The sequence below is a fragment of the Trematomus bernacchii genome, unplaced genomic scaffold (genome assembly GCF_902827165.1).
Source record: "Trematomus bernacchii unplaced genomic scaffold, fTreBer1.1, whole genome shotgun sequence".
Lineage (NCBI taxonomy): Eukaryota > Metazoa > Chordata > Actinopteri > Perciformes > Nototheniidae > Trematomus > Trematomus bernacchii.
Genome location: NW_022987910.1, coordinates 2,897,400 through 2,925,237, shown reverse-complemented (window position 1 = coordinate 2,925,237; position 27,838 = coordinate 2,897,400). Strand labels below are relative to the sequence as shown.

The following is a 27,838-nucleotide window of genomic DNA, read 5'->3' as shown; positions in this document are numbered from 1 at the left end:
CCATGATTCAATTGATTCAATTGGCACTGTGCACTAACTGTTACTGCTGTTGAATGAAAGCAGAAGTGATGACATGATTATCTTTGGTCCAGACTTATAAGGAGTGCGTTCTTCATCATTTCCTGAATGACTGTCAACAATAGATTCTGGGAAAAGGTGAAACCTCAGGGTTGGGTGTTTGCATTTCTACGTGCCCCCACCAGTGTGTGCGGCGATTTTCATGTGTTAGTGTTCGACCATCTTTAAAACTCTCTGTGTCTGGCTGAATAGAAGGAAGTGGCTCTGACTTCCCCAGGAAATGGGAAGAGGAAACCTGGGGGCTTTGACCTCTTTGGCTGCTGTGGAGCCACAAGACGACTCACAGGAGAGGAAGGAGCAGGGAAGGGTGGAGGGCACACAGCAAGAGAGACACTGCCTCTGACTGGAAGCAGAGCAAGTTGAGAGGAAAGTCAGGGACATACTGGACATAAAGAGACAGAAAGACATTTGGTTCCTGGGTTTTATTTACGGAGTTTGTGTGGAGATGAAGCTTCTCCTCGGAGCTCTGAGTGCTCTGCTCTGCTGCTCGCTGTCCTCCTCACAAACACTGGATCCTGCTGGGAAAAACGTCTGCCACAATATCAGGTACAACTTCACAAAAAAGCATTATAATAATACTATGACAAATTGTAACCTTTACAGCCAAGGTATTTTTCAAGGAGTTAAGGATTGAACTAGACGGCTAAAATGTAAATTTTCTCCTATTAATTGTTTTATCAGGCTATTGCTAGTCGGTTCTTCCTGGAGTTTTGTTAAGTTTCAGATTTGTCAGGCTGATTATTTTTGGTATATTCAGGGACCCCTCCACCCTGGTCTGTTGCACTGGGTGGCGTCAAGAGGGAACAGAGTGCACCTTACGTGAGTTTTAACTATTCTTATGGACGACAATCTGCAGGAGTTATGCTTTTACTGCCTCCATATTGGATTAGTTTTCCTGTTGTCTCATTCACTGGTATTGTGTGTGTGTGTGTGTGTGTGTGTGTGTGTGTGTGTGTGTGTGTGTGTGTGTGTGTGTGTGTGTGTGTGTGTGTGTGTGTGTGTGTGTGTGTGTGTGTGTGTGTGTGTGTGTGTGTGTGTGTGTGTGTGTAGCTGTGTGTGAGGGTGAGCAGGCCTGTCTAAAGGAGGAGACCTGTGTGTATCCCGGGGTGTGTCGCTGCCCCCCTGGCTACTTCGGAGCTCACTGTAAAACACGTGAGTTGCAAGAAACAATTGGAGCATTGATTTATTAATGTCTGTGTTAGTTTTAGAGAATGTGAATATTTGAGCACAATAACATAAGTCATTGCCGCCGAATGTTACTAAAGTTAATTTCTTGTATGAAACCTATATAGAAAGTATTCAAATCTTAACAATGTAACCTTTATATTCCATGTGAAAATACCCCTTTATGACTGGAGGTGCTGAATTTGTCCTACTGAAGCAAAAAGTACAGCTCGATGTATTTAAAAATAAATAGCTTTTTATGCAGAGCAATTGCTCCGATGACTTATATGTTATTATCCATGCAGTATATGGGTATTAGCACATTGTTAGATTGTTTCAAAAGTTTTTTTTAACTTACTCTTTGCTATTATTCTGTCCCTAATGCATGTCCCATCTACATAAAAACTTAGAGCTAACAAGAAGATCAAAGAATTCGAACATGAGAGATACATTTTAATGTTCCATTTAGTTTTCCTTTTTCCTCTCTACGTATCCATACATACTTTTTTGTAGAACTGAAAAATAAATACAGAGTAACAATGTTTCAGTTACAGACCACTCAAAAACTACACCATAAATAAACCTTAATTGTGTACAAATATCTTCTATGCACATGCCACAACATAAAGCCAGATTTAACTTAGCTCTACATTCAACTTGGCAAATACAATGATCACAACATAGTTAGTTATTTAAACAAACATATGAATTGACTGGAGTAAATAGTACAATATTTATCCTTGACATGTTTGAAGTATCATACAATCTAATTAGTCAATTTGAGCACAAGTAACTCAAAATTCTACTAAAAACAGGACTTGACTGAATTCCATCCCTATACGAAAGTATTAAAGGTCTCCTATCATGCAAAATGCACTTTTTATGTCTTCTATATATAAATATCTGTCCCCGGTGTGTAAGGGAACTCACAAAGTGTCTGAAAACAAAACCCTCTCTCTTTTCCTCCGTACCCACATCTCTAAAAACGGGGGGCTATCAGAAACAATGCGCAAAGCGTTTTGGAAGTAATATGGTCTTTGTTTACATTAGCAAGCATCGCTAACACTCAGAGCTAACGCTGTACTGGAGAGAGTATGTGTAAAAAAGCAGGAAATAAAAAAAAGGAACTCACCTTGTGGTGAACCCGCAAGAGAAAAAGCATTTGAGCTCCATACTGTTTCAGAAATAATCCTTGATGTGGTTTTGAACATGATATGGCGTTTCATCACGGCAGCATTTAGCTGAGTATCTGCCGGTAGAATTCTCCTGCATAAGCTCCCCCTCCTTTTTTTTTTTTTTTTAGCTACCGACCCAGAATCAGCACTTCTCTAACAGGGCTGAAATAGAGGGGTATGAGGCATGGCTAGAATTGGTGATCTGTTATTTTGAGCAAAACACTTCATAGACATATTTTTATATATCTGAGACCTATAATATATGCCTAAAAATAGTATAATAGGATACCTTTAAGTGCAGTATTGGTGTTGTATTATTCTGTGTTTGTTCATTTGTCTCCAGGCTGTCCCGGTGAGTTCTGGGCTGCGGACTGTCGCAAGGTGTGTGAGTGCTTCCCTCACGGCCGCTGTCACCCCGTCACCGGAGAGTGCACCTGCAACCCCAACCGCTGGGGCCCGCTCTGCCAGTCCCCCTGCAAGTGCGTCCGGCACGGCCACTGCCACCCCGTCCACGGGAACTGCTCCTGTGACGAGGGCTGGTGGACGGCCACCTGCTTCAAGCCGTGCCAGTGCGGCAGCGGGGGGTCTGCAGGTCCCGGCTGCGACCAGCTGACAGGCCGGTGTCAGTGCAACAGGGGCCACTGGGGGCTGAAATGTCCCGTCGCTTGCAACTGCTACCTGTCCCAATGTAATCAGCGAACAGGTGTGTGTGAGTGTGAGGCAGGCTGGTGGGGGCCCAGCTGTGACCGGAGGTGTAACTGTGACCTCACACACAGCACCTGTGACCCGAACACTGGACAGTGCCTGTGCCAGCCGGGGTACCAGGGGGTCTACTGCAACCAGCCCTGTGAAGCTGGGAAATACGGCAGTGGCTGTAAAAGGAGGTTTGTGTAGATATAGCTTTTTGATTCAAAATGCCATATTGTAAATAGTAATATTTAATGTATTTGTATTTGTGCTATATTATTACTTTTAAAGAATCAATGTTATCAATCCATGGAGTTCACAATACAAATGTACACAGCCCACAATAAGATTCAAGATATTTTATTGTCATATACAGTTTTAAACAGGGACTGTACTGTGAAATACTTACGCTCAGCCCTCCACACTTAAATATTACGAAACTATACATACAAACAAGCATATAAGATAAAAACTAGTATATGAGAAACGTTAAAAATAATAAGCTGACATACATAAAAAAATTCCCATCCGAGAATAAAAGTGCATGATGTGCTGCAAAAGGATATATATGTGTGGCCTGCAAAAACTTCTGTAAGGTTTTGATATCACAAGATTCAAGATACTTTACTATCGTTGTATGAATACATTTAAATTGCGTCTGGTAACTTCTAGTGACCAGCAACAAGAGAACAAGATACACTATACTACGTAGAAAAGTGTTCCTACAAAGCTGTTTCAGTCATTCTGCTGTTATGAAGGTGCAGAGACATGAAACAGGAAAATGCTGGCCCATCAGAGAGACTGGACATGTGGGAGGGGTCTTAAAGAGACATGCGCTAACACAAAGCATTTGATACAAAGGTTAATATTTTAAGATAGACAGTATGAGATATATAATGTCATTGTTTTAAACATTTAAGCATGTAAACGTGTTCTAGTACAAACCCAAACGTATGAACCTGATCATGAGCCTGATATGTCCCCTTTGAACACCTATGAATCTCTTTCTGTCGTCTCCTGTCCTCAGTTGTGGGTTCTGCAGAGACCACCGGCCCTGCTCGGACACTGACGGCGCCTGTGACGCCTGTGAGTCCGGCTGGAACGGGACACGATGCGACCGGACGTGCCCGGCTGGTTCCTATGGTGACGGCTGCCTGGAGGAGTGTCCACGCTGCAGGAACAACGAACCCTGTGACCCAAAAACTGGGAACTGTTGGAGGTGTGATCCGGGATGGACTGGTCCCAGGTCTGGATGATGTTTTATTTAAACCATTTATTGTTGGCTGTAACTTAAAGGTAACAAGGTTTATAGTGAATGTACTATGCAGAACTAATGGTATGATGTTTGAAGACGTTTGCTTCTTGATCTTATCTATGCTCCCATCTTCACATTCCTGAAGTGACCAGCATTATAGTGTGTGTTTTAACTATAAAACTGGGAGTGAGTGTGTGATAAAGATGGACAATCATGCCCTTTTTTCTGCCTGCAATGTCCATTAGTGCTTAGATTTCTACGACAATATCCATAAAATAGTGGAAATCTGTTTAAACAGTTTTACATGTAGTGAGATAAAGGTTAAAGATGGGAAATGCGTGTAAAATGATTATTTATGTCCTTGTTCCCTTCGCCCAGGTGCGAGGAGGCCTGCACTAACAGGACGTTTGGAGACGCCTGTGGTTTCCTGTGTAGCCCATGTTTCCATGGTAACTGTCATCGTGTGACAGGAAGATGTGTCTGTCAGCCCGGCTTTACAGGAGAAAGGTGAGCATAATGTTCAAACGGTTTTACTCTATGTTGGGTTTTTAAGTCATGCCTGTTGAGTTATAAAACCTGAAAATGTCCGATATGTTTGATGATAAAGGCCTTTGTTGGAGCATATGATAGATGTATGTGCAAATATTTCAACTGAGACAAATGTGTGAGTCTCTAACCAAGTAAAGGCCCACTCAAATTTGATGCTCATTGACCCCAAACAGTTATGGTCCCTTTAATTTTCTTCTTTAAGACACAGTATGTTTATAGCAGTATTTTTTCACTGCACACTGAAATAGAAAATGACTCAGTGTTCATGCATAGGATTACTTCTGTGCTGTGATGTAATTGCATGACTCTGTATATTTCCCAGCTGTAACAGTAGCTGCCCCGCCCTGCAGTTCAGCTTCAACTGTTCCTCCGCCTGTGACTGTGGGGAGGGGGGCGGCTGCGACCCAGTCACTGGAGTGTGTCCCAACAGTACGTCCATCCATATGTCTATCAAAATACATTTGTGTATCTAGTGCATGGATAGGTAAATAGAATAAAAGGTTTTATCATGTGTGTGTGTGTGTGTGTGTGTGTGTGTGTGTGTGTGTGTGTGTGTGTGTGTGTGTGTGTGTGTGTGTGTGTGTGTGTTTTAGGTGGCAGGGCTGCAGTGATAGCAGGTGTGCTGGTTCCTCTCCTCCTGCTGCTCCTCGCTGTGCTCTGCTGCTGTTTGTGTTGTGGAGGGGCTCCTGCCGGGGGCAAAGACAGGTCTGTACCTCGCTGCTCCCTATCAATAGTGTGTTCACTTCACATACCACCATTGAACTGTGAGCCTGTCCCTCTACAGCTCAAGGAAACAAGCTCTGTTTTTTTAACTTTATATATTTTTTAGATTGTGTAATTTGGTATAATAATGACAGTTTTAATGGTGGAAAGTAGGAGTGCCTCCATGTACTGGCATTTACTTTTATATGATAATATTGTGTTAAAGGTTTGGGGCCTTTTCAGTAACCATTACTGTAATTGTTCTTTTTGTACACATTTCTACAGTTATGGTAGTCTCTCTATGCCTCCCTACACTTTCATTTGGATTTAACTGACTTGCCGAAAACGTCAGAGATGAATTTGACTGAAAGTATTTTTTATTATTAAATTATTTTCAAATGTTTTCAATATATTGGGACAATATTTACCTTGAATTATTTTGGCCACAATAATCGTGTAGTCAGAATCTGCTATCATGCCAGCCCCGATTGAAAGAAATTCAATACAGAGAGGGCACTGTGCATTCTGTGCAATAGTGTTCAATTCATACAATATAAACGTTCCTTCTTCCAGGGCGACTGTGGCTGAGGGAGGCTGGTCAGTCCGGATGAAGTATCACGTGTACAGCGTCCTGGCCAACATCGGAGCGGCCCTGCCCTGTATCTCTGATTGGTCCTCTGGCCTGCCCCGTGTCACAGGTCAGTCCTGCAGCATTTATAGTGTCATGCTGCATAAAACAGTGATACATTGTAATTCATGGATTGTGTACTGTAACTCTACATACAAAAGTTGCACATATATTTAAGGAAGACAAAGGACAAGATGGACCTTTCTGAAATTCACAAAGAATAACCTATTCTCTTTAAGAGTTCAGTTACATTGTGACGGACAATGTGGTTTACTTTCTGTGGAGGAATGACTGCATGATATGCTGTCAAATTTGAGTCGCTTTGCTCAACCAGTTACTGTTTATCATCAGTTTGCTTCTTCTTCTGGGTTACAGCCCTTAGTTGAACAACATTTTACAACACTTAGTTCTTGACTTACAGATCAAGTGTGTTTATACAGCCTCTTGGGAATCAAATAAAATAGATACATTTATCATAAAACATGATGCTGTTTTTAGTCAAAAAGTCCAGCTGTTCCTGGATTTGTGAAATATTCAAGCAGGGTTTGATTTAGTTATTAAGGAAAATGGAAATAAAAATACATTTGTTACCCAAATTTCACAGAACATGTACACACTTTTCATTATGAAAGTTTTTTTTTTTTTACATCAAACTGAAAATATAACAGTGCAAAAAAAGGTGTCTCTTCAAACCTTACCTTAAAAGCCATAACCTTTTAGTATACTGTAGAACAAGCCATGTATGGATTCGACTAAGATTATCTTTTGAATTTTTCCTCTCACACACAGTGTCTCACCATGACCCAGAGCTGACGTTCAACCACAGCTTCATTGAGCCTCCGTCGTCTGGCTGGGTGACGGAGGGGTCGTCCTTCGACAGTGATGAGGAGGAAGGGGAGGCGCTCTACTGTGTCCCTCCCAGAGAAGGTAGGAACAGGGACAGACTTCACACTGCAATACTTTTGTAATGAGCAGAATATCTCCTCTTATGTCGCCCTACTTTTCTTTCTCCCTCTCTTTGGCAGACTTCCTTTCGGTGGCGGGTGGCGAGTTCCACGAGATGAGCTCGAAGTGCAACATGTTCATGGACCCCTCCGGCTTCAGCTGTGAGGACATCACCTCGCCCTTCAACATCCCTCGCACCTCCAGCATCGCCAAGTCCAAGCGGCCTTCTGTTTCTTTTGCAGAGGGGACCCGCTTCAGCCCCAAAGAGAGGCGTGGCTCGGCTCAGGACCCCGGCGCTCTCCCTGGTCACCTGCGAAACAAACCCAAGTCACCCTGGGGTGTTCTGATGCTGTCTGCTCTCCAAAGTCAAGGAAGTGCCTCTAAAACTGCGCAGGAAGATGGAGCTGAGGACCATGAGGGTGACGATGATGGGGATGTGCAGGAGACAGAATATGAGGAAACTAACTACGATGCAGGGGACCAGGAAGTAGACAGGACCGCTTCCCGGACCACCCTGCAGGTCCCTGGTGCCTCAGGACGAAGGAGGACTATGTCCAACACAGCTGCTCATAAAGGGACCCAGCTGCCGACACCTGCCTCTGATGCTCAGGGGGGGGTCTTAAATAAGGTCACCACGGTGTATGTGACAGTGGGTAAGGCAGGGAGGCCCGTGTCCAAGACGGAGACGAGCTCTGAGGGTCCCGTTCAGGCCATGCTGCGGCGCATCGGAAGCCTCCAGAGACAGAGGGAGCAGGAGGTAAGCAGGCCCAAGCCCAAAGGAGCAGAAGCTATCGTCAAACCCCCCAGGAGGAAGCTGGGAGCGCGGGCGAGCGTGTGGGAGGAGGGGGCGCCGCCTGCGGGGGAAGTAGGAATATGTAAGCCAATCAGGAGAAAGCATGCTTCTGTTAACACCCCTGACACAGCTGGTGCGAACGACACATCCTCAGAGAGCGGCACTCCAAAAAGGCCGCTGTCGTCCATTTTGAAGAGCGTGCCAGAGCTGGCTTTAGCTGACTCAGGGTCACATCTGAGGGTGGAGGGCGGCGACCCCACCTCGGGAAAAACTGAGGGCCCCTACCTGACCGTGGGAGCAGCAGGAGATGCAGAGAGTCTCACTGAGGTCATCGCCAACGAAGGAGCGGTGGTCAGTGTGAATGACGAGCCCTGCTATGAAAATGTCATAATTAAACACACATGACCTCAGAGAAACTGTCAGCAGCTCTGATTCAACAGGACTGCTTATTTATTACTCTGTCAACTCATTACAATGTTACAGGCACGAAAGAGAAAACTCTTGAATTATTTCTTTCTAGTATTACATGATTTAAGGTTTACAAAGCATTTATGATGAAAAAATATACCTTTACATAGCCTCCAGAATATATACTAAAACGTATCAAATGTATCATTTAGGTTGAAAGATGAATAATACAAAACAAATACTTTAAATATATGACGTTTTTATTTGTTATCGTACAAGTTGGAACAGGTTGTGAATATGCTGATCAAATACATTGTTCAAAGATCCGTGAAAAAACATATAAAGTAAACAAGGTTGCTTTGTCATTGTAGTATGATTTGGAATTATATTTTGCCCTCTTACACTAGCCCTTAGATATCAGAAAACTATAATTGTAACAATGTTTTCTACGACCTCTAGTCAAAGTCTGATCTGCCGCTGCTCTCTGACCTTTGCAGTTACACAATGCTGCTGTTAGCATAAACCGCCATTATTGCATTTTTAGAGATTGTTACGATTGTTGTACGACCACGTGCCACATTTTTATGACCCCTTTGTGGATGAAAAGTCTCATCAACCCTGTTTATATTGTGTTATTTACTGTATGCTTATGATTAAACAATGGAAAATAAACATGTGTAGATACATGGTTTAGAAAAAAAGTCCCTGATTTACCATCTGTGTTGGTTTTGGAATGAATGTAACAAACTTCTTGAATATTATAAACCCCAAAACAAAGACATGGGAACAGAAAACCTGTAGAATAATACTAGAGTATCCAATCTCTTCTGGATTTCCAAATTGAGGTTATAGTCCTTATAGTTGTTTAACTAAGTCGGTCAGCTGATTTTGAGAACAGATGAGATAACCTTAATCCACCAATTGAACTTTGGACATGCTAAAACACTACGGCGGTGAAGAGCAGCAGTGTTGGACCTTCATTGATCTCCAATGTTTGCTGAAGTTGACGAGCGGTTCGTTTAGTGTCACACTTTACAAGAAGCCAACACTGCCAGTTTCAGGGCAAAATGAATAATCAGTTATATACAAATGTAGTCCTAGTGGTCATATTAAAATAACAAAACATTTTGCAACTACTTCTCTGCCCCGGTGGTGTCTGAACAGCCGAGCCAGAACTTGGCGATGGATCTGGGGTACGGAGGCGAGGCTGGGTCCACTCTCTTGGTCTTCAGGTCCACTCTGTAGTACGACTCTAGAAAACACAGAAAACAACTCATTCATTTCCACTCTCTGGAGCAGCACATGTTCAGGCCGGGCTTGTCATTTTTGTGTTACGTAAAGCACACTTAATTGGTAAAGATAAATCAACCGTACTTTGGATCTGTCATAGCCGTCAGCATTAATCAAAGGATTCCTTTATACTTGTTTTTTCTTGTTTTTGGTGAATCATAAAACGGCTCATAAAAATACTGGCAGGCTGAAATACACTGCAGGCGATTTCTTATGTTGTTTGGCAGCATAATACAAAACACAGTTACATAAACCTTCTGTGGGAAAGTTTGATTAAATAATATTTGAATGAGTTCCAGTCTTCTCTCTGGAACTCATCCCAGACAGGTCTTCTTTCATCTATCTGGAACAAGCCCACATTTCAACTTAGACAAGACAAAGGCTTTTGTGTGAGAATTCATGTTGTTAAATAGTTTGTTATGACTCTTATTAATCTAAAAGTGCACCAACCTCCTCTGAAGAAGTAGACGCTCTGTATGGGCAGACTCCTGGAGACGGACCCAACGTTTCTGGAGTCGTGGTTGCCTCTGTTGTTCTGCCGGGTCCCGCCTCTCCGTCTGTCCTGGTCCGAGTCTTGATCCCATTGTCTGTTCCAGTCTCGTCCCAGTCTCTCCTCCATCTCCAACCCCCTCTCTGCCAACCTCAGACCCATGTCCATCCCCCTGTCTGCAAAGCCCTGGCCCATGTTCATCCCCTGCTCAGCCGTGGAGCCCCAGTAGGGGGAACGGCTCTGCCTCCTATGAGCCCACTGCAGCCCGTGCTGCTGCCCGTGCTGCTGCCCGTACTGCTGACCGTACTGCTGACCGTACTGCTGACCGTACTGCTGGTAATTCTGCCCGTTCTGCTGGTTCCGAGGCTGCCCAGGCTGGTAGTCGTTGCGGCGTCGTGCGGGCCTCACTGGAGGGACGTACATCCTGCCAGCCATGACAGCATCCACTGGAGACTTGAGGCCCTTCCAGTCCTTGTCAATGAAGTGGTGTTTGTCGTGATGCTGAGGCGCTAGAGAAGAGAAGAAAAAAACGGTAAGCTTGTAGCAACACGTGCATCTACATCTGCATCTCATTATCTATAATTTGACTCAACTTACAGCTAGAGAACAGCTCGCTGATGACACGTTCGTAGTTGTTGTAGTATACGTCAGTGTAGCGTCTGAACATTAGGGGCGGAGAGCTCTCTGACATGGTGATGCACTCATCATGGGATGGCTGGTGCAGAAACTCGTATGTGTGATACTGATCACCTGGAGAAACCAACAAGATGCTTTATTGAAAAGATATACACTTTATTTTTTAATTCACAAGGTTATTTTTTCTATTTCATAATACATTTAAAATATGTTTTCATAAAGAAGTAATATAACCTGGCATATGTTTGCCTATCATTAGGTAAATGATTGCTACCTGTTATTAGGAACAAGTGAGATTTTCTTTCCATATGTTCAAAAACCGAAGATTATACAGAATATACCTGGATTTATTATTTTATTATCAGTACCTTTGAAGAAATAGACCTTCTCCTTTCCATTGTGACCAGGAGCCGGCAGAGCAAACGCTGCGTCCACATGATCGGGAATTTTGTCAAAGCCCACGCTGATATCTCGAGGATAGTCCTCATCCAGCACACCGTTATCAAACCTCCAGTACTTGTTTCCCTGAGGAAGGTTTTGTGTTAATACATACAATTATTATCAAAGCAAAACAAAGGAAATGTGCAACATGATTTATTAATACAAGATACTTTGCTGAGTCCTCACCTTGAAGATGTAAGTCTTCCCTTTACAGTTGACGCGGGTGAAGGCAGCATCAATCGGCCCGCTGATGCCCCACACGTCCTTTATGAGCTTTGGATAACCAGGAAGAACAGTCTTTTTGTCCAGTTCAAAAAAGTATTCCCCTAGAAAAAAAACACAGAAGGTCACAAGTGTGTTTCACCGCGACAGAAAAGGATTCCAATAATCTTCTTGGGGTCCAACACATTACATTATAACAGTTATTGGATTAAAAAACATAAAATAACATTCATACTCAGTTCAGAGCCAGACAACACTCTGCATACAATTAAGTAAAATACTAATTACATATAGGTGATGTTTAAAAGAATGAGAATTATACAAATGTAATGAAGCGAAACACAATTATCAAAAACTAGAACAGAGTTCAAATGCACTGCATGCCAACAAAAGCATATTCTTCTTAAAGGATAGGATTCATTATTATTAGGCGGATATTAAGGGGTTTGTTTTTCCAGTATGACACAGCAGTTTATTTTTTTTATTGAATTAGGCCCTGGGCAGGAACAACATGTGACCATTACTGGCAAATCTGTTGTTGAGGCTTTGTTTGTTTTGGCAGGAAACAAATACAAATGTGGACCTCTTCAGTCATTAGTACAGCTGCACAATATGGCTCGCTTGAAGTTGCACTCTCTACATTTAAATATGAAGGGATCACTCACCTCTGAAGGCATATATTGAGCCATTTTTTTGTTGCATGAAGGAGTCAAAAGGCCTCCCGCTGCAGGCCATAGCGTCTGGGTCGGGGGCTTCGGTGGTGGCTGTTGTGACGGGGCCGGTGGTGGTCTCAACTGCTGCCTCAGTCACAGGGGTTTCAGTTGTTATCTGTGCAGTCGCCACTATCTTCGATACGGGTGTTATAGGGATTTTCTGAAGTATTGTTTCCATCAGTCGAGGGGGTCTGGTCATTTCTAGAGTTGTTTCATGTTGTTCCTGTTGTCTGCGACCAAAGTCTGAGATGGGCTGCTCGGTGGGCTTCAGCTTGCGATCGGTAGCAGTGATGGACAGACTGTGGGATGAGCGTTGAGGCGAGGGAGTGGGAGTGGTGCTTTGAAGAAGCTCACTATCATCATCATCCTCTGCAAACACAAACGTGTCCCCACGAGCTGAGAATGGGAAGTCATAATAATGAACAACTTTCAGGATCAGAATTTGGTTTATTGCCACGTAGGTATACACATATGCTTTGATGTATGATGGTGCATACATAAGCACAGTAAGATTAATTTAAATGTTAAACAAGAGCAAATATAGAACAGATTTTTATTTCACCAGAAATGTTTGTCTCACAACATTAGTGTATCTTAAAGAGGGGTTTCTTACTCATCATGCCACAATAGACCTCGAAGTCAGAGCAGCAGCTGTTGTAATATTTGCACATTGAGTCACACTGGCACGTCTTCTCTGAGTTAAAGCCATTCTCACAGCGACTCATACACGACTCTGAAGATGAAATGACAGCGTTAAAGAAATTAGAAATAGTTTTATTCAGTATTCTTTGCACCTCTGACCAAATGAATTTGCCGTGTTGGAGATTAAACTAAATATAAGGCGTTGGCAGCATGTCAATAACAAAGACTAATTGAATATGTTGTCCATTATCATTCATAGTTTTTCAGATTTTTATCTCAACATTTTAAGTGGCTGCCTATAGTATCCTATTTGTATTGATAATTGTAATAAATGCAGAAACTAGTAGTTGATTCAAAGATATCAACTATTTTGGAACTGGCTAAATTGTAAAGTCAATTATCAAGCAAACATTAAATAAATATGAAAATATGCTGCTCTTTAAAGTTTAATAAAGTTGAAGATGTTGAAAAAAAATTGTTTTTTGGGCTTGGTTTCAGACAAAATGAGCAATTTGAAGACATAATTTTGTATTCTGGTCATTAGTGCCATATTTTTCACAATTTTTTAGACTAAACAATTCATGTATTAATTTGAGAAATAATCATTAGATTTACTGATAATGATTTACCTGTTAGAAGCAGTCTTGACTAAAGCTTTACATGTGTGTAATTTTTTGATAGTAAAATAAACAAAAAATATGTATGTTGTTAAATGTTAACGCTTTAAATTCAACACTGTATACTAGTAAGCAGGACACACAGAAAAGGCCCATTATCGGGTCTTACTGAAACACGATTAAACTATACCAAGAGTGAAAAACAACCAGTAACATTTCTCCCAATAATGAATACAAACACTTCTCTGAACTTTAAAAGCGATTTTTAAAGTTGTACTTACCATCTGCCGCTAAAGTCAGAGCGGTCAGAGCGAGCAGCAGGAAGGCCCACAGCCTCATGTTGTCTCTGCGGAGTGAGAGGACAGAATGAAGAAATAATGAAGCACTGCATGCTCACAATAATTGGAAACATGTGTCAGTCACCCCGCTTCCTTGTTTACTCTAACCTTATTTGCAAACGTCTTTCTATTGGAGCAAATAAACAGAGAGAAAGAAGTCGATAGGAAATGTGACCTCTGACCCTGTTGCTTTAGAGTTTCTACTCAAATCTGTGTCCTATAGTGATCACAGAGCAGAGGTCTCTCTCTTCAGTTTGAGTAATGCTTCTATCCAACAACATTTATTTTTATTTATTCTACTAAATTCATACAAAAACAAAGAAGTATAATTCATACACACAAAATGAACAAAATTAGTAGAAGCGGGAGGGCTGAAGCATAGCTTATGGGAACAACATGAATGTGTGTTGTTTCATTACTTGCTTTCAGGAAAAGACTAAACCTGAATGTAGCATGTAACTTGCATGTGAGGCCTCAGTGAAGACAGAGAGGGAAGCAAAGTACCTGCTGTGTCACCTAATAAAACAGTTTAACATGCGGTTACGAGCTAGTAAAAGCATTTTACAGCAGCATGAAAGCGTGACAACAGACATCCTTGTCCTGTGTATGATTGAACTATAATTTGTATTGTGAAAGTAGCAGTTATATTTGCCTTAATGACATTTTACAATCACAGCAATCAGGGCTGCAGCCAGGGTTGTTATTTAAAACGTTCTACCCAGAAAAAATAAGGGCTGACATCAGAAACAAAGTCTCTGAATTGTTTTTATTTATTAAGTTTTACTCCATATTCTGCTGGATTTATTTCCCAATGTTAAGGTCTAAAATGGTACACTGCAATGAAGGGACATTTTTATTATTGAATCTATTAAAGATTAGTTTGTCAGCTGACTTCCCTCCACGTGTTGCCTCCATGATTTCAATCATGAATCACAGTCCTCTGTCTGGTTTCAGAACAGTCAATTTTGTCTCAAGCAACCATGTGATTTTCTCCATGCTTTCAATTTATTTTGTCATATTTTTCCTAATAATTATTGTGATTACTTTTAAACGAGTTATTTTTAAAATTCCAAGTGGGCTAAACATGCATTCTTTTTTATTCATAACTCATGCGGCATAACAACTAATTAATTAATATCTGGATCCACTTAACATTTCACAATTTCCAATCTAACAAGAAAATAATGGAACATTTACGTTTCACATGGCCAAAAGATATGGGTAAAGCTTGCATGGATTTCTTGATTGAGAGAATTATATTTATTACTTTTGTGGTACTGCACCTGTATCATATTATCTCTTTATTTTCCAATACATATATTTAACTGTGCCAGTGCTCGGTACGGCATTGATTAAACATTTAGTATGAGCTAATTGTCTTCTCGGAAATGTTGCAAAACACATTTTAGGAGTTTTTGAGCTTTGAATCAGAGGTTATTCTCCTGTTCCTCCAGCAGGGGGCCTGCAGTGTTTACATCCCTGAGCATACAGAGCTGTGACCGGCTGTGGGCCAAAGAGGAGGGGGTACCTTTATATATACAGTCTATGGGGGGGTACTTGTTTTCCTGTTCATCCCGGGAAGTATCCGGAGCCGGTGGGCGGTGCAGACCCCTGAAGATACAGATAGCCTGTGGATGCTGACCAGAGGATGCGATAGGTGCAGACACTACAGAGTGTGAATATATTTTGTATTTCTGCAGGGAGACGAGCCGCTACAGTGCGTTAGAAAAGGTGGGAGAAAATCTGAACAGATCTTCTTTGTCTGCAAACACAGACAACAATAGTCTGTTTTATTTTCCAGGAAACAAGGAGGATTGGCTCTCCACTTTTTTTGTGAGGTGCGGAGGAGTTGCCTCTTTAAGACCCTTCGATTCTGTCAACGCTTTAAGTCGTTTTCTGGTCGGTGTGGAAAAAAGAGACAAAGAAGCAGTTGTTTACTATGAGCAGGTTTACTGTGACCTGCCCGAGATCTGCTGATCAGTGTTTACAGATTACTGCCGGGGATGACATCGACCAGAGAGAGGTGATGCAAATTGGTGAAAGCTGTCACTTTTGATTTACATCTGATATCAGGCCTTGGTTGGCGCATTTCTCCGAGGCATCAGATCTCTCAGAGGCAGTGGCGAGCCGTCAGGGCCCTCTAGGCCCTCTGTCAGGGCCTAAGATATTCTAAAAAATAATATTTAAAAACATTTTTAAAAAATATATATTTTTTAAATATATATGCAATATCATTTTCAATGTCAAAGAACACAAATGGGGTTCCCAGGTGTTGTTTTGTGTGGGAGAGGGTCGCTGTCATTGATGCGTTTTGCACCCTGGGCCGTTGTTTTGATATTCCGCTGAAGTATACGCTGTGACGTAATAACTATTTTTTTTTTCTTTTTTTCGAGGGAATTGGTGGGGGTCAGAGGGCCTAGGTAAAAGCTCACGGCTCGCGCCACTGCCAGAGGCCTTTGTAAAACATTTCATACACGGAAACGGACGTGGTTCTGCTGGTAGATGCTCTTGTCTCTGACGCTCTTCCTGTGGAGGCTCTATCGACATTTCTCCATCATGTTCAGCTCAGAAAGACTCACAGTCCCGGAATATGTCAGCCGGCTGCAGAGAGGGAGGAGCGGCTCCGGATCCGAGCCTAAAGCAGTGTCTCCGGGCGTCAGAGCCGATGTCCAGCTGGTTCTGGACGGCGCCCTCCCCGCCCTGCGCTGCGCCATCAAGAGGCTCAAGTCCTCGCACGAGACCTCGGATTCAGATGAAACACGGAAGGCCATCGCGGAGCTCTTCCAGCTGGTGGAGGAGGCCTGGGTTTTGCCCACTGTAGGGCGTCAGGTGGCCGAGGAGATCTGCAACAGGATCCGGCTGGATGGAGGCCTGGAGCTGCTGCTGCAGCTTCAGCAGAATCCTGCTCTGGAGATCACCTATGAGTCTGCAAAACTGCTGGAGCAGATACTGACCTCAGAGAACAGGTAAGCTACTTTTAAACCTTCACAGTATTATACAGCAGCTCTGCAATATGCAAATCTGTAATACTTTATTTTTGACGGGTTCAGTGTATGATGAGGTTATGTGTTGTGTGTGTTTTAGTAGCCTACTTAATTGGACAATATGCAATCCGTTTGTGTACAGGGATTGATAAAATAACACAAACAATGTACAATCCTGCAATGCAATACAATAGTAGGCAATATGTTTATGCCAACTGATTCAGCCAGGACATAGCCTACTGTAGCTATATATAACCAAGGTTTATCAAAAATAGCAAGGCTGTTTTTATTGGCTTGTACATTTTAAAGGCAGTGTTAGTGTTTTGTCTACTATTTGTATATCTATGTTGATTCTAGGGCAACAAAAAAGTCATAGAGGTCACAGTTAGCATGACATCAAAACAATAATAGTAGCCCATCCTCACAGTTGAAAAGCAAACACCTTTGCAGGAGAATCCATTAAATGTTTACATTAACAGCAGAAAGTCTTGATGTCTGATTGACTTACTCAACATTTGATATCAATATTATAAACTTCTGTTGACAGGGATTATGTAGCCCGTATGGGTCTGGGGGTCGTCCTCAACCTCACTCGACATCAGGAAGATGCACAGCTGGCTCGCAGTGTCTCGGGGATCCTGGAGCACATGTTCAAACACACTGAGGAGACGTCTGTCCACCTTATCTCTAACGGGGCCCTGGATGCCCTCCTCTTCTGGTGCCGCGGCACAGACCCCACAGTGCTGCGCCACTGTGCCGTGGCACTAGCAAACTGTGCCATGTACGGAGGCCACCGCTGCCAGAGATGGATGATTGAGAAGCAGGCAGCTGAGTGGCTTTTCCCTCTGGCTTTTTCCAAAGAGGATGAAATCATTCGCTTCCACGCATGTCTGGCTGTGACTGTGTTAGCTGCAAACCAAGAAATTGAGAAAGAGGTGGTGAAATCTGGAACCCTGGAGCTGGTGGAGCCATTTATTGCATCTTTAGATCCGGACGACTTTGCCCGCAGTTTGTTGGACAGTTCAGACAACATGCAGGGCAGGACAGCAGCGGACCTGCAGCATTTTCTGCCATTACTGGATGGCACAAGACTGGAAGGAAAGTGCATTGCAGCCTTTTACCTTTGTGTGGAGGCCAGCATCAAGTCTCGTCAGGGCAATACTAAGGTACCATCACTATCCACATGTAGCTCAAAATGTTATGTATAATTGTCTGGTAGCTTTTATGTGACTTAGTTTTACCTTCTCAATCAATCAATCAATCAATCAATCAAAGTTTATTTATATAGCCCAATACTAATATATTTGTCTCGCTCTGTCCTTGGACCCTTGTGTTTATTTAAAGATATTTCAAGAGATTGGAGCAGTGCAGAGCCTAAAAGAAATGGTGATGTACTCCAGTAACGGTACAGCCTGTGGCCTCGCCAAGCGGGCACTGAGTGTGATGGGAGAGGAAGTGCCAAGACGCATCCTGTCATGTGTGCCCAACTGGAAAACCTGTGAAGTGCGGACCTGGCTGCAGCAGGTCGGCTTCAGTGCCTACTGTGACCGATTCCAGGTATGTTTTATTACTCAACAGAGAGATAATATAGGCATTAAGATCTACATATTATACACTATGTCTGACATTTCTAACATGTTTGCTGTACAGGAGCTCCAAGTAGATGGAGACCTCCTGCTGAACATCACAGACCAGGAGCTGTGCCATGATCTGGGCATGACTGCAGGCCTCAGTCGCAAAAGGCAAGTGCCACAAACCCTTCAACATATGAGTCATGTAACAGCAGTCTGACAGCTGCTCTGTCTCATCCTGCAGGTTTCTGAGAGACCTGTGTGTGTTGAAGACGTATGCCAATTACTCCACATGTGACCCAAACAACATGGCTGACTGGTTAGTGGAGGTTGACCCTCGTTTCCGGCAGTACACCTACGGACTGGTCCAGTCAGGAGTGGATCGCGATAACTTCAAGAGCCTGACGGATCAGCAGCTCCAGAACGATTGCCACATAGACAACGGTGTCCACAGAGCCAAGATTCTCTCAGCTAACAACAAGCCCTTAAAACCATGCCAAACTGATGCTCAGCCTGCAGGGCCCGACGTCTTCATCAGCTACCGTCGGACTACTGGCTCCCAGCTGGCAAGGTCAGAATTCTAACTCAAAACATTATGCATGAAAAATTACTTAAAAGATAGATGGGGATGTTTTTTTTTAAGTTCATCTTATTGATTAGTTGTGTAATTGTTGCAGCTCTAGTTAGATTAGATTTAGAGTAAGGAGAGAAGGTACGTGCAACAAAATGTACTTTCTCATTTTTGTCCCAAGCCTTCTGAAGGTGCACCTGCAGGTCCGAGGATATAGCGTCTTTATAGATGTGGAGAAGCTGGAGGCCGGAAAATTTGAGGACAAACTGATCCAGAGCGTACAGCGGGCACGTAACTTCATTCTGGTCCTGTCCTCCAATGCACTCGACAAGTGCATGGGTGACACTGACATGAAGGATTGGGTGCACAAGGTTGGAAGTTTTCAATTTTTCTGTATTTTATAACATTTTGCTTGAAGCTTTCACCCCCCCATGCACCTTAATCGTATTCTGGATTCCTATTGATACTTTAGCTGCTAGGGAATTTTGTTTGTACTGTCACATTCATAATCCCTATCCCCTTCCCTGTTTACATCTGTCGAACATTTGAGTGTTTTATAGTTTTTATAGACTCAAAGGAATGCTCATTAACCTTGCAGGAGATAGTCACCGCCTTGGCTGGGAAGAAGAACATAGTTCCTGTCACGGATAATTTCATGTGGCCTGAACCCATATCTCTGCCCGAGGACATGAGGTCAATTCTCAATTTCAATGGCATCAAGTGAGTCATCTGCTCTTAAAACTTAAATAAACCAAAACTTAACTGTAAAAATATTTTGTTGGTTAGCACATCTGTGTAATTGGGACAGCACATTTTCACATCACTCATTCTTCACTAATAAGGAGGTGGATATGTCTTTTAAAAAAGGTTTAACAGCCACTTTAGTTCGATTTGTGGCTGTGTGAAACTACAGTTTAACGCCAGCATTATTCATCTTTTAAATAATCTCTTATTTCTTTAATGAATATTTCATGAATACGAGGCTTTTATTGTTGTTGTGATTCATGTAAAAACATCCATTAGAGAACTTATCTGCTTTATATGCCGGGCTTAATTCTTCTTAAGGTTTGAATTGCTTGTTACCTTTGTCTTGACACAGATGGTCCCACGAATATCAGGAGGCCACGATCGAGAAGATCCTACGATTTCTGAAAGAACAGCAAGACCAAATCGACTGCAAGGATGCACCCGAAGTGCAGAAAAAGAAATAAGCTGACATTTGAAGTTTGATTTCAGCTATAATGACTTTAAATTATGCCAAATTCAACATTGCCTACGGTGAAAAGGGCGGCAGCTTTCCCCTGCTCCATATGCATATGCATGTGAAGTGAATCTGACTATGTTTATGCTCACACAAAACCCTGATATAAATTGACATAGTATAATGCAAACAATAAATGAAAATCTAAAGGGGATTTCAGATTGTATATAATAAACTGTAAGCCTTTAATGATATACCCTCGTTCTGCTGTATATGTGTGATCAGGTACAGTATATGCCTTCTGTCTCTCAGGAAAATAACTGTGATAGATCAGCCGCTGTTGGCACCCCAGCAAAATCATCACTAGCAATCTTTGAAGCAGTTACTAATCACAAATCATATGCAATCACTTTTTGTTGAACTCATACATTGGACATTCATATGACCAAAGCAGGTCTCTGACTTTACTGACATTTGTGCTTCTATGTTTGAGTTGTCATAGTTAAGAAACGTTCTAAGAGATGTGGTCAATTGATGAGTTTCTCTAGTGGGCTCAATATAAACCAGAGGCATTAAGTATTGTATAAAAAGCTACATGTTGTATAACTGCATCCCTATTCTAACCAAATACAGGTTCAAGCAGTGTACAGGCAACAAGAAAAACCCATATCAGAAAAACCCAGTATTTAAGGATCTTTTCCTACTCTGTAGTCAACCTATACACACATGAGCTCACAGAAGTCAAATATGCACCGTTTACTTCTTGAATGTGAAAAAGATCCCATCTGTGTTACAGCGTGGCTTGTAGAGTGCTGATACAACATTAATCATGTAATACTGCTGACTTGAAGTTTAATTGATCACAGTGTTAAGTCTGAGAAGTAATATTTGTCTGCTTTGCCATTTTTATGTTATCCTTGTTTCCTCAGTGTAATAAACAGAATCAAATTAAATGAAAAAAACCAACAATATGTTTGAATGAAAATAGAATTTGGTCCCTTTATTTTAAACATGATGAAAGGGGTGTTGTAAAAACATAAACAACTGAAATCCTTTATTTGATCCTCACTTAATCGTTGTGTGACATGTAAACAGAAATAAACAGATTTAACCATATTATTACAAACTATGAAAATCATGATCAAGTTCTATTTCAATCTGTTGCAACTTATAATAAATATTGCACAATTGACAAAAAATAGGACAAAAATAGATCCTTTTGTCGGTAAAGTTTTGTTGCCCCAACATTTGCATAATGGCTTTGAGAAAGTAATCTCATGTTGATCAATTCACAGTAGTACCTCTTTATCTTCCCTTCGAACATTTTAAATATGATTTGGCAGCTCTTGTTCCCTCTCTGTGCATAAGTCCGGACCCCGGTGTGCATGCTGGCACTAGGCCTGTGCTCTGGGACGATCCTGTGTTGTTTGTGGTGGTGGGACTCTTCAGGGAGTGTACACTATGGAGCGAGGAGGGTCAAAGTGTAACCCGGTATTCCCCCGGCTACGGCTCCTATTTCACTGTCTCTGCTGTGGATTGCTGATAGTTTGGTTGCACCCTTGCTTGAAATGTTTTGGAGCAACTGAGGAGTTTGTGATTTTCCTCTTATGGTTAGCACCTTAAGCTGTTGTGTGTATTATTAATACATTCAAATTGAAATATAAGGCATTTTCGTTGGCACACATTACACTGTATTTAAAATATATATAATCACAACATAAAACGTGCTACGAACCTTGTTCTGTTCACCATTTGTATAAATGTCATGTTGAGACATCAGAAGACTGGCCAGCAGAGATTTAACAAATCCCCCTCTCCACTTTGTGTCGGTTTTAAAGTCATTTCAGCCAGGAGGTTGATTCTTCATCCTAAAGTCTTGATCCCTTTGGTGACACTAGTAAGAATCCCTCCATTGAGCTAGTTAAAAAACAGTCAGCTACCCTATCACTGTGTTGAGATTACAGTCTCTCCCAGCACTGCTGATGGACAGATGCATGTCAGAGCTGCTCACCTCATAGACTGACACCAGGACAAACGTTAGCTCTCTGACACGTTCCTGCCCTCTGCTTCTCTTCAGGTCAGGATGCTGTGGAGTCTCTGTTGTCTCTCCTCTGGTCCAAACATTGCAGGGTCCTACAAAAACACACATGGAAATGGTGAATGACTAATTTTGCAAAGTGGGAATTATTCTTTTGTCATATGCTTTTTGGTCACAATTGCTTTTGTGACTCCAATTCACTAATAGAAAAACCACAGAAAGTTCAATAAGGCAACACTCACCCGATTATTCCAGCAGGGATGAAGAGGATGATGGCAGCAAAAAGGAAGGGGAAGCCCTTCATGAAGTGCAGCGTGGCTGGGTACAGGGAGTTAAAAAGGCCACTGCCCACCAGGAAACACAAGCTCTCCACACAGGCAACAGAGGCAAACAGGGCGCCTGGGGAAAGTAAAAACACACAATGATGAATACAACAGTTCAAGTTAAACCAGACTGTAGAATAGCAATTTGGTGCAATTACAAAAAGGAGAAAAAAACAAGTCACTTCAAAACAATCATCACATCTTGAAATCTTTGCAGTTTGCCTTGTTAAATCCACCTGTTTAAAAACACAAGTATTATTTATGCATGTTTAGTGACTGACCTTGTTCTGATTGGCCGACCAACTTGGACAGCTTTGACCTGAGCACAGGCGTCGCAGCCATGAAGAGGAAACACAGACCGTAACCTGGTGACAGAAACACATTTGAACTTTGATGCACAATAAAGACCTCCAACAGGATAAGTGTCAGCTAAAAAGTTATACTGTCCATTGTGAAATGGGGACAACACATTGATTGATAATGTTTTAAATGATGTTCCATCATTTTTATGTATGTATCCTTCCTGTATGTTCTTATTCTGTCATAAATGGCGGTACAGTATTGTGCAACCATTTTACTATCCTTGAGATCCACATTACATTGCACGGGTATACTTTTATAGATGATGTTAATTATTCCCACAGGGTACAAGAAGTGACTACTAAGTTTTATATGTTCTAGTATCCAAGGTTGTCTGCTAACACAAGGACTGCTAAGTCTGAGTAAAACACACATTAAATGGATAATCATTGATGCAATCTACTACATGCTACACTCTGATACTGAATCTACTATTTTACTGTAAGGGGTAATCCTAAAATAGATTTGTAGTCCTCGACATCATGTCTTCATGCCATGTTAAAGGGTAAATATGTTTGATGAATAACTTATTTCTTTGCTTCATTTAGTTCAAGAATAGAAAATATTTTAGATAGAAAAACAAGAACAAAATCATCCCCCTCACTCCAGATTCTCTCACCTGTGAACATGAGCTGTGTGGTGTCAGCGACAGAGAACACCACCAGCCCGATGACGTTGGAGGCCAGACCCACGAGAGCCACCCAGGAGTCTTCCAGGCAGTGCTGCATGATCTTCAGCCCCAGCAGACTGCTGAGGTAGGCCAGGTTCTGAGCTGCTGATCCGTAGCCAATGAGGGCCGATCCCCAGCAGAGCGGGGAGCTCAGCTCAAACAACACGTACAACTCCCTGCTGCCGAAGTGTACAGTCACCACCAGAAAGAAACACAGCATGTAAAGCCATAGCTTGCATCTGTGAAATGTCCCGCCGGCGTCACTGGTACTGCCTCCTGTTGAGAAGAGGTGCCAGACAGCTTTATAGTGGCGGGAAGTGAGGAGCTTGGCACTGGGGTCAGGCACGACCGACTCACGGACGAACAGGTAAGCGTACAGAGCCGAGGCCAAGTTTGTGGCCAGGACGAGCCAGAAGGGATTGATGTACCTAAAAACAGAGGTACACATTTAATGGAAATGAATGTCAATCTAAATAGATTTGATTTTGAAAGAAAGTCAAATGTTGTGAATGATACTTCTTTTTCTAATGTGACAATTGAAAAATTAAATTTCACAATTATCCTTGCCACAAATATTGCGATGATTATTACTATAATGGAAACTCACCATGATAAACCTATTGATTTTTGATTGTGCATTTTTATCTGCATTCAATCCTAGATGGTCCAATCATTAGTAAAAACACAGATTTCTTACCCCTGTGCCTGCCGCCACTGCCCTCCGATGATGCTGGCTAGCATCCCTGAAAGGCCCAGACAAGCCTCCAAGATTGCCACCCTGATGGTGCGGGACTTTCTGTCGCTGGTATCAGCCACATATGCAAAGCAGCCTGCCAGGATGGCGTTGAAATCCCCGGAAAGGCCGCTTAGCAGCCTGCCAACTAGAAAGTAGCCCACAGGCAGCTTCAGGTACATCACCACCAGGTAAACCACCGCTTGGAGGGCCAGGCCAATGTTGGGGAGGATGAGGACGGGTCTTCGACCAGCGAGGTCGCTCCATGAGCCCAGCAGAGGCACCACAAACAGGCCTACAGAAAATCCCCCAAGACTGATGTACAGGTTCCAGTGGGCAGTCAAGATTTCCACCTCCTGCAGAAAAAGAAAAATGGGACCTGGTTAACTACACTCATCAGCAAACAAAGGGACTCATGTTACTGTTTGTAACCCATAATCCCATTTCCTTTGCATTCTAATTGTATTGTGTCCTTAATTAGATGGTACAACACATCATTAGGGTTCTAGTAAATAGCACGTTTATTACTGCCTATTTACATGCTTATTTTAAAACCTTTTTTAGCTTCTGTGACCATTAAGTGTGAACAAGTAACACCTGTGCTGGGATGACATAGGAAAATAGCATTTGCCCACACTTCCTTTAAATAAACCAATAAAGTGAATGTTATAGTTATTCCCTTAATTTAAACCTCAATCCCTTAATTTAAACCTCAGTCCATGTCACGATTGTATGTACTGTCACTGCCATTAAGGACAATTTATCATTCGGCTTAATTGTTCAAATCTGTTTAATTGCAAGGCACTTACATTTGAGTTTTGGCCAAAAGCAGCAGACTCATGGAATAGGAGACATAATTTGTGTTGTTGTAATATGAGTAACGGTTAAAAGACGTTAACTACCGCTGAGTAACCGTTTAAAGACGTTACCGTTTGCAGCGGGTCGGGGGGCACGGAGCCGTTGCTGCACCCCGACCTCTTGGAGCCGTTGTAGCCGAGGTCCTCGCTGATGCGGTCCCACAGGTACTGAGTGGACAGAGGCGCCTGCAGGGCCAGAGAAAACATGGAAAGGAACAGCACCGGCTCCACAGACACCGGGCATGTAACCCTAAACGGTGGTCGTACGAAGCCGGTGCTCGCTACTTCAGCCTCATGTTTGTGGTCCCCAGAGTCGTGTGTCTCCTCGTCCGTGGCGGTAAGCACGTCCCCGGGAAGAATCGCTGCGGTGTCCGGCTCGTCCATGTCCAGGCAGCGTAAACATTAACCGTGGTAACTTCACTCACTGTATATTGAGAGTGTCTGAACACAAGCGAAACATTGAGTAGTAGCCCTTTTATTTAAGATAGCTCCGTAAATAACTAGCTTTTCGTGCTAATGCTAGTTTGTTTATGCTGCTGGTTTCTGATATAAAACTAGTGGGAAGGAAATGTAGCTACCAGCTCAGCAAAATAAAGGATTCCGTGCTGAGGCTCATTGAAGGCTTCAGCTCAGCACCCCCGTGTGGACAAAGAGGGGGACTACACGGCTTTCTTTATTTGCTATCAGTGGTGTAAAGTAACTAATAGTAGATTATTTACTCAAGTACTGTATTTAAGTACCATTTTGAAGGACTTCTACTTTACTTGAGTGTTTCTAATACTATGTACTACAATCCAGAGGTATATTACGTACTTTTATACCTTTAATTACTTTTCAGATTCGGAATAATTTAATTACATTTAATAAACACTTAAATAAGACTTCAGTTACACCTGGAGTAAATCCAAAAGTTACCCTTCAGCATACAAAGGAATTTCATCCTCTTTGCATCAATAATTATGATCAAAGCATATAATATGTATTATTCTGAAATGGGCTAATTTGCAAAACAAGTACTTATACTTTACATACTTTAAGTATATTTGTATGCCATTACTTTTGTACCTTTACTTAAATAACATTTTGAATGCAGCACTTGCAGAGTATTCCACTCAAGATAAAAGCTATACCTCACTTTAAAGTAATCACTATGTATTTAATGGCCATAAGAAAATGAAAAACACTTTCTTAACATAACGCCACTGTCATTTTTTTAACGTAAAAACGGAAGGCTAGGGTGGTGTTCTTTTTTTTCACAGTCTGTGACATGTCATTGATTAGGAACATGGATAAAGCACTTTTATTTTGTTGTGCATGAAACCAGCAAAATGGCATGTATTTGCCCCTCTGGGAAAACGTAATAGCTAAATCTGGTGGAAAATAGAAAATGTTGAAGCCAGCCATATATATTTATATATACAGTCTATGGTTTAAGCCTGTTATGTCATTAGTCCAGGGTATGTATAACTAATATATAACTAATAAAATGCTCTTTCAAAGCTTACTTATAGTCTAAGTAGTAGTGTGATTGAAATATCTTGCAAAGTATCTTAAAAAAAGTTTGGAAAAAATGATATATTTAATGATTAATGTATCTTATTATTTTTCTGTCTTTGCAAATAATAATTGTTTACAGGCAGTGGTAATGTGAACAACTCATACTGTACCAACCCTAACACACCCTTCTCCTCTGTTCAAAGAAGCATAACTTTGTGGTTATTGGCCTGAGTTTAGTTTAGTTTGGCTGGATACATAATCTGCATGTGTACAGTTTACCCTCCAGGCAAAGTTGACCTTTTATGTATTATCTTAAAATGTACACACGTACGTAACACAACTTGTTTTTTTTTTAACTCAAAATATTTTCTTGTGCAGTAACTTTCACCAATCTTTAATATAACTTCTTAGGGTTTCAACGGTTTCAACAAGTAATTAATGTCAGCTGTAGAGGGTGTATACCTCTAACCATAAACCACACACACACACACACACACACACACACACACACACACACACACACACACACACACACACACACACACACACACACACACACACACACACACACACACACACACACACACACACACACACGGTAGGAGGATCTGGTTTATCTACATTTCAGCCTCTGTGCCAGGTTTTTCTTAGGAATTACAACACTGTTTTGGAAGTTATCTGACACAACCTGTTTACAAGGCCATAGACCCTGTTATCTAGTCAGTGTGACTTTGTTTTTCCAGATTTCCCTTTACTGCTTCCTTTTACAAGACCTGGAGAACAGACGTATCACTTTATTAGTTACAAAAAGGCACATTCAGTAGTTATGATTTTTGTTTATTTATGGGCTAAACAACGTAACAACGTAATATGGATATTTTGCCACTGGAGGTCTTTGCTCCTAACTATTACAAAAGACTGCTTTTTTTCGTGCCATTAGTTATTATGAGATTGTAAGGGTTTGTCATTGCTGTCAGCAAAACAACGTTTTACATGAAGCCCAACTATCCCCCTATCTAAAATAAACTGTACTACATGATCAACTTAAACACTGAATTAAATTAAATAGGTAATCTATGTTTTTTCTGATGCGGCTTACGTTTGTTCAGCTTGTTTATGTGATACCTCAAGATCCACATTTGTTGGCACCTCTCCAGCTACCAGTCAACATTCTGTAACTTTGGTCCGCTCTGGACTTGAACCGGCGACCCTTCAGTTCCCAATCCAGATCCCTAAATACTTAGCTACTGCCGTCCATTA

The 27,838-nt window shown here is 41.9% G+C and overlaps 4 protein-coding genes across 6 annotated transcripts; 2 read left to right on the top strand and 2 right to left on the bottom strand.

Annotated features, from left to right (window-relative positions):
• Window positions 1–85: 85 nt before the first annotated feature.
• scarf1 (scavenger receptor class F, member 1) lies at window positions 86–9,052 on the top strand. The gene is made up of 11 exons (XM_034115049.1): window positions 86–624; window positions 836–897; window positions 1,129–1,230; window positions 2,761–3,301; window positions 4,132–4,350; window positions 4,738–4,866; window positions 5,231–5,337; window positions 5,502–5,613; window positions 6,184–6,308; window positions 7,028–7,165; window positions 7,264–9,052. Exons 1-11 carry the CDS (start codon window positions 524–526, stop codon window positions 8,379–8,381), a joined length of 2,754 nt encoding a protein of 917 aa, XP_033970940.1. The 5' UTR covers window positions 86–523; the 3' UTR covers window positions 8,382–9,052.
• vtna (vitronectin a) lies at window positions 8,627–13,825 on the bottom strand. 2 transcript variants are annotated; one of them, XM_034115050.1, is made up of 8 exons: window positions 13,717–13,825; window positions 12,790–12,909; window positions 12,129–12,572; window positions 11,428–11,567; window positions 11,169–11,325; window positions 10,762–10,914; window positions 10,125–10,673; window positions 8,627–9,636 (listed from the first exon to the last, which is right to left on the bottom strand). In XM_034115050.1, exons 1-8 carry the CDS (start codon window positions 13,772–13,774, stop codon window positions 9,518–9,520), a joined length of 1,740 nt encoding a protein of 579 aa, XP_033970941.1. In that variant the 5' UTR covers window positions 13,775–13,825; the 3' UTR covers window positions 8,627–9,517. The 2 variants fall into 2 exon arrangements, with proteins under 2 accessions (XP_033970941.1, XP_033970942.1); XM_034115051.1 differs by having other exon boundaries at window positions 9,181–9,636; window positions 12,129–12,545.
• Window positions 13,826–16,131: 2,306 nt separating this feature from the next.
• Window positions 16,132–20,485, top strand: sarm1 (sterile alpha and TIR motif containing 1). The gene is made up of 8 exons (XM_034115054.1): window positions 16,132–16,739; window positions 17,305–17,923; window positions 18,102–18,314; window positions 18,408–18,499; window positions 18,573–18,899; window positions 19,081–19,270; window positions 19,498–19,619; window positions 19,999–20,485. The coding sequence occupies exons 1-8, from the start codon at window positions 16,276–16,278 to the stop codon at window positions 20,108–20,110; spliced, it is 2,139 nt and encodes a 712-aa protein (XP_033970945.1). The 5' UTR covers window positions 16,132–16,275; the 3' UTR covers window positions 20,111–20,485.
• Window positions 20,486–21,186: 701 nt separating this feature from the next.
• Window positions 21,187–25,646, bottom strand: slc46a1 (solute carrier family 46 member 1). Of its 2 annotated transcripts, XM_034115056.1 has the most exons (7): window positions 25,378–25,646; window positions 25,154–25,344; window positions 24,189–24,580; window positions 23,441–23,919; window positions 22,743–22,826; window positions 22,381–22,537; window positions 21,187–22,233 (listed from the first exon to the last, which is right to left on the bottom strand). In XM_034115056.1, exons 1-7 carry the CDS (start codon window positions 25,463–25,465, stop codon window positions 22,179–22,181), a joined length of 1,446 nt encoding a protein of 481 aa, XP_033970947.1. In that variant the 5' UTR covers window positions 25,466–25,646; the 3' UTR covers window positions 21,187–22,178. The 2 variants fall into 2 exon arrangements, with proteins under 2 accessions (XP_033970947.1, XP_033970946.1); XM_034115055.1 differs by having other exon boundaries at window positions 25,154–25,646.
• Window positions 25,647–27,838: the final 2,192 nt, after the last annotated feature.